The 5,836-nt window shown below is 37.7% G+C and overlaps 2 protein-coding genes across 2 annotated transcripts; both read left to right on the top strand.

Moving 5' to 3' along the window:
* The first annotated feature begins 690 nt into the window (after positions 1-690).
* LOC118736745 (serine protease 7-like) lies at positions 691-2,370 on the top strand. The gene is made up of 3 exons (XM_036466761.1): positions 691-1,090; positions 1,689-1,810; positions 1,871-2,370. The coding sequence occupies exons 1-3, from the start codon at positions 1,041-1,043 to the stop codon at positions 2,368-2,370; spliced, it is 672 nt and encodes a 223-aa protein (XP_036322654.1). The 5' UTR covers positions 691-1,040.
* Positions 2,371-2,401: 31 nt separating this feature from the next.
* LOC118736744 (serine protease 7-like) lies at positions 2,402-4,474 on the top strand. The gene is made up of 4 exons (XM_036466760.1): positions 2,402-2,447; positions 2,493-2,601; positions 4,011-4,310; positions 4,389-4,474. Exons 1-4 carry the CDS (start codon positions 2,402-2,404, stop codon positions 4,396-4,398), a joined length of 465 nt encoding a protein of 154 aa, XP_036322653.1. The 3' UTR covers positions 4,399-4,474.
* The last annotated feature ends 1,362 nt before the right edge of the window (positions 4,475-5,836 follow it).

Raw genomic sequence — 5,836 nt, 5'->3', positions numbered from 1 at the left:
ATGTACATACACACAAAAATTCGGTACACCTTAATATTTAGTCATACATAAATAACTATCGCAAACTATAATGTACGTGCGACATTGCAGTCGGCTTACTTCAGACGCGATCAAAGTGGTTCGAAATTACCGAAGCCTAGAACGACTTCTTAACCAGAAAGTGATTTTATTAACTGAGGGTTTCCCTCCGCTAATGTATGTAGGTATATGCATATGTGTACGTACAAAACACAGAACACATTCGTATAAAAATGTTGTCTTCCACTTAAATTTCCTGCCGTTATCTGTCGATGACACTTTCACTTCCACGACTTCTTTTGCGCGGTCTTTCTCGTTCGCGTCGACTGCCACCAATTTAACCCTTTTTGGCCGCGCTTGCTGACCCGAAGGAACCCCGCTTTGCCTGAAGAAGAACTGAGGTTTCCTGTTCCACTTCAACGCCCCCACCTCTTATGCCTAATCGTTCAATGCGTAATGCAATATGCATACATACATATGTACATACATAACTAGAGGGAAGTTGCGAGCGAAAGGAAATTGGCGGAAATTAAAAGGTTACTCCAAATGGTTTTCAGAGTTGTCAAAAGTCAGCAGCCAACAAGTTCAACGAATACTCGATCCGTGCCATCGTTTTGCTGTTTAACGCTGTAAGGGGAAAGGAATTATTACCCTCAGATAACATGAAATGCGATTTTACAAATTAGAGATTTTCAACTTAACTGTTATTTGAGTCATTTGGTTCATCTGTTTATGTGGCGGTTTAAATTCTAATGGAAATGGCCTGATTTTTCGTCTACCAGTTGCAGCACGGTATTTAGAAAGGGGAGAGAGAGAGAGGTAGGGCAGCGGAGTTGGCATGGTTTGATTTTCTCTTATTTACACAAAAAAGTATCAAATTACGAATGGCTTACGAGCATAGTGATTTTATGATACAACAACTATTTTATTGTGTGGGTTGATGGTTTTAGAAAGGTTTTGAGGGCAAATGAATAATTTTCGAAATCTATTGTTTCAGGCACAACAGCTCACTTGATCGAAATATGAAAAGTTTTCATTTCATCATTAAGCGCTCATCAACATCTACATATAAGTACATACATACATACATACATATACGTATATACTTTATATTGTAACTCATGTACATAGATATGAAGAGAAGTAACGGGTTATACCAACAAATTTGCATGATTCTTAAAAACTTGCAGTTTTGGTGTTCTTTGACTTTCCACACTAGAATTCTGGCATTTAGTCATCTTATAAAATCTCATCTTTTAAAGTGAGCTAACTCAAAATTGATAGAACGAAATTTAACTACTTGTGTATCGTACAGATTCAACGTAATTAAGACAAAAAAAAAAACAGGTATAACTACAGCGACTATTCGTACCGATTTTGGCGGGACAGTACAGATTTTGAGAAAGTTGTCCCGCTGAATATTTGTTAAGTTGTTGAAAAATAATAAATATCTAAGTCCCGGGATCGTAAAAATTGAAAAAATTAACATCCCTAATACATACGTTGCCGCTTACAAACAAAATATATTCGATCGGTTCAAAATAGACTAGAAATATTCTCTACAAAGTAGATATTCTGTTCTAACTAAAAGCTTCCGTTAAAAGCTTTATCAAACTCAAAGTTCGTAGTTTTTTCTCAACTGCCTTTCGCGTCTCTTTTCATTAAATTAGTTGCAAATTAGAAGTGCTTCCGTCAATAGCACAAATCATGGTGGGACTGGTTTTGGGAATAGATATTTTGCTGCTTGCCGGTGTCTTCGTCATTGCGTCGGATCCAACTGCCGTGGAATCAGGTTGGCTCAAAATTTTATTCAGATATCATCTTTTGATGCAAATTAAATTTTTCTTATCAGCTACCAAATGCCTTAATCCCAACCAGAATGAGGGCCATTGCATTTCAATCTACGACTGCAAATCACTGAGCTTTGTTCTGAGAAAGCAGCTGACGGCCCAATATCGCTTTGTGCGTTTTTCCCAGTGTGACGGTGGCGCTGATGCAACCGGGAAATTCCCATTCGTCTGCTGTACAAACGACACGGACTTTCGAGACTCCAACGCGGATTGGCAGCAGCGTATTATCTTTCCTGACACAGGTCAAAATGGGAGGCCTGACCCTGGACGTCAGAATGTCGATATTATAGAGCCGCCACGATGTGGTGCACTGACGATATCGAATAAGATTTACGGTGGAGAAGAGGCTGAGATTACAGAGTTCAGTTGGATGGTTAAGCTGGAATATCGAACCGGTAAGTGGTGGCTATGCTTGATTTTATATAGAACGCGCCTATCTTCCTGTATTGATAAAAAGTTTCGAGTTGTCCTTATAGTTCGTCAAGAATACAATTCTGAGTAAATTTTAAGTGCGAAGTTTGAGTCGTCAATCAATGATTTTCTTTTTCTGCAGTACCGATGCGACTGTTCTACTGCTATGTGTGTTCATAGATTTGAATATTTAATATTTAATTTTGCTTTCAGTAAGTGGTTCAGTTGTCTCCGAATGCGCTGGCTCATTAATCAATGAACGTTATGTGCTGACAGCAGCTCATTGTGTCACTGGTCCAGTTGAACAGAAAATAGGTAAACTGTACGTCCAAAAAACAAACTACTTCCGCATTTCCTTTTTACATTGAATATGTATGTATGTACATTAAAGTGGTCCAAAAATGTATGTAAAAAATAATAATGTCGGCTTTTTAATGCCGCCACCCCCTAGGAGTGTTATGTACCGAAAAAATATACCCCTATTTTTGATTTTGAATTAAAAAAAATTTAAGGAGTGCTCAAAGCGCTCAAAGTTTTCCATGTATTTTATATGGGGAAAACAACTTTTCTTAGAAATAGTGTAGAATTCTTGAAAATCAATATTTTGCTTTCCTGAAGAGAACCACGGTCTCCTGAAGAGAACCAGTTTCCCGATCGAAAAATTTTGATTTTCAAGAGTTGTACACCATTTCTACGAAACATTTTTTTCTCCATATAAAACACATGGAAAACTTTGAGAACTTTGAGCACTCCCTAAATATTTTTTGATTTCAAAATGAAAAAATACGGGTATATTTTTTCGACATAGAACAATCCTAGGGCGTGCCGGTATTAAAACTCCGACTTTATTTTTTGGACCACCCTAATGTATATACATTAGATCGTACCATTTCACAGGAAAAAAAGTTCGCTGTAAACCTTCGAGCCTAGAGTCTTTTTACAAGTTAAGCCCTGTATGCAGCTCTCAAGAAAACGGTCAAGAAAAAATTGCCATTATTTCGCGTGTGTGTCCAAGGAATTTGGACATTTTTGATACCTCACAGCCTGTTGCCTCACTCTTTCCTCAAGAAATATTGGAACGGGCATATATTTCTGTTGCAAACCTGGGTTGCCTTGTGCTCTTTTTTCACAAAAAAACTTTAGAAAACCATAGTATAAAGCGTACTAAATTTCTTAAGAACTGCGTACTGCCTTAAGTAAATTTGACTTAAGAAAATTTCTAAGGCATTTTGTATGGAGTTTTTGCTTTTCTTGAGAACTGCATACAGGCCTTTAATTAAAAAAAAAAAAAAAATATAGTTTCTGTTTGCCGAACCTTGGGTCGCCTTTTTTCATTTTATCAGGTGTCGGCAATACATTTTTTTTAAATATTTCTACTGCAATAATCAAAATACTTCACAGCAAGAGTTTAATGATTTTTGGCGATCTTGTGACAAGAACTGATATCTGTTTGGTAAGTACTAGAATAAGGTTCTTGAGGTTAATAAAATTAAAAAAAAAAAACTAGTTAACTCCTCGAGACACAAACATCGATATATCATACTTTATGGTGCGACTGTAAATGCCAAAGCTATGCCCAAAATTTATATTTTTTCGTGATTCCCTTGCCAAAGTACTTTACATTCGAAGGTGTACGGCGAAATCTTTTTTCTGGTACGCTCTAATGTAGATATGTATTACCACTCCGATTTTTACTAAACTAATCCAACTGTTTACATAATTCATATTTAGCATCTCAGTGCGCACCGGAGATCATGACATTGCATCACCGGAGAATTGCAATCAGCACGAGTGCCCGCTGTCCTATCAGCGCTTCGGTATTCAGAATATTATCGTACATGATCGTTACGGTGCTAATCGGGATCTCCGCATTAATGAGCATAACGACATAGCATTGATTCGAATGGATAAGGCGGTGGAATTTAATGATTACATGCAGCCTGTTTGCCTGCCCATTGTTCGCCTTCAACAAGAGCTAAGAGAGGGTGCACTACTCACGGTGGCCGGCTGGGGTCACACGGGTTTATGTACGTGACGAATAGCTTTGGTTTTTTTTTTGTATTTAATTCTATCTATTGTGCGTTATCACATGTTTTGGTTTTGTTTCAGCTCAACATAGTAGAGTGAAGAAAAAAGTCCGAGTGCCACTTTATTCCATGGAAAAGTGTCGCCATATTTTCGATAGTTACTTTTATGTTGCTGATGAGCAACTCTGCGCTGGTGGTGTTTTCCACCGAGACGCATGCAGTGGAGACTCCGGCGGTCCTCTTATGCGCCTCAATTCGACTTCTTGGGTAATTGAGGGCATCGTGGCATCTGGACGCGGCTGTGGACTAGAGAACATACCGGGGGTCTATACTCGCATTCGAAGCTATATCGATTGGATTGCAGAGCATATGGAACCGTGGTAGTACCATGACAGTATTTGCCTACATAAAACCTACCTAGTTGAAAATACTTGTCATCGAGGTGGAAATAAATTCGAGAGGAAAGCAGGGACCTTGAAAGCATTAAGACGAAGAGTATTGCTTAACCAACAAAAAATGTACAATTAGTAATTAAATAAAAGAAAGATGAAAAATGAAAGCTTCCGTTTTTTTTTTGTGAAAGGGAATGTGATGAATGAGTAAGGAAAATGTTTACATTCCCAGCCAGGGGGGAGAAACGTACTTTTTGCCGAAAGTGCAGTTTTCGTACAAACGATTTCCAGATTTGTTCATTTTTCGTATCCAAAAAATGTCATCATCTTATTTCAAAACAATAACTTTAAAATATTTGTTCAAACTGAGCATTTGAAAAAATGTATACGTATTCGCCAGTATCTGAGTGTGCAGAGAAGTGTGCTACTATTTGTTAGCTTTCAGGAGGTCCCAGGTTCGAATTCCGTCAGAAGCATAATGAAATCGTTTTCAGCGAAAAATTGAATCAGACAAGTTTCAGGAAAACAGCCGAAAGTGCCATTTTCGATAGTTTTCTGCACATACGTTTCGAATGAACACTTTAGTGGGAGAATTTATCGTCCGAAAACGGAATCGGAAAACGGATGAAACATCAGGTTTTTATACGAAATTGTTTCCATTTTCGGATACGTTTCCGGATATTTTGCTGGCTGGGTTAACACCGAAAATTGTTTGTATTGTGTTTATTTAGATATGGATGAATGTGTATCAGAAATAGGTCCAATACAGTTACATCAATAAAATTGGCCAACAAAATTTTGCGGCGGAGATTCCGAGGCCGAAAGGATTTTTGAACTGAAACGTCTTTGTGCTCGGAAAGGGGTAAATGCAAACGAAAAAGCAATGGAAGAAGAGAGGGCATGGCGGTGATTGAGCACGAATAAGATGGTTTCTTATGAGAGCAATGTCAAAATCAATCATACCGAGCCCTAACCGCCAAAATAACGTAAGCGACATTTTTTTCAAAATTTTCTTTTTGATGCAGAAATATTCCTAGAGCATCTAGATGCATTTCTGCATCAAAAAGAAAATTTTGAAAAAAACTCATGGATCTAGGTTAATGAATTCAAAAAATAATTGGAAGAAAATCGTTTTTCT

The sequence above is a fragment of the Rhagoletis pomonella genome, unplaced genomic scaffold (assembly GCF_013731165.1).
Source record: "Rhagoletis pomonella isolate Grant_MI unplaced genomic scaffold, Rhpom_1.0 Rhpom_scaffold_00004, whole genome shotgun sequence".
Classification (NCBI taxonomy): Eukaryota; Metazoa; Arthropoda; class Insecta; order Diptera; family Tephritidae; genus Rhagoletis; species Rhagoletis pomonella.
The sequence above is the reverse complement of the archived record's forward strand: the minus strand, read 5'-3'. Positions and strand labels throughout refer to the sequence as shown.

Bases quoted from the DNA above. Each gene is read 5' to 3' on its own strand.
- LOC118736745 (XM_036466761.1), top strand. From the start codon at position 1,041: ATGAAAAGTTTTCATTTCATCATTAAGCGCTCATCAACATCTACATAT. The intron at 1,091-1,688 runs GTACATACATAC...TCATTAAATTAG, and splicing joins TCATCAACATCTACATATAA to TTGCAAATTAGAAGTGCTTC. The intron at 1,811-1,870 runs GTTGGCTCAAAA...TTTTCTTATCAG, and splicing joins TCCAACTGCCGTGGAATCAG to CTACCAAATGCCTTAATCCC.
- LOC118736744 (XM_036466760.1), top strand. From the start codon at position 2,402: ATGATTTTCTTTTTCTGCAGTACCGATGCGACTGTTCTACTGCTAT. The intron at 2,448-2,492 runs GTGTGTTCATAG...TTTTGCTTTCAG, and splicing joins TGCGACTGTTCTACTGCTAT to TAAGTGGTTCAGTTGTCTCC. The intron at 2,602-4,010 runs GTACGTCCAAAA...ATTCATATTTAG, and splicing joins GAACAGAAAATAGGTAAACT to CATCTCAGTGCGCACCGGAG.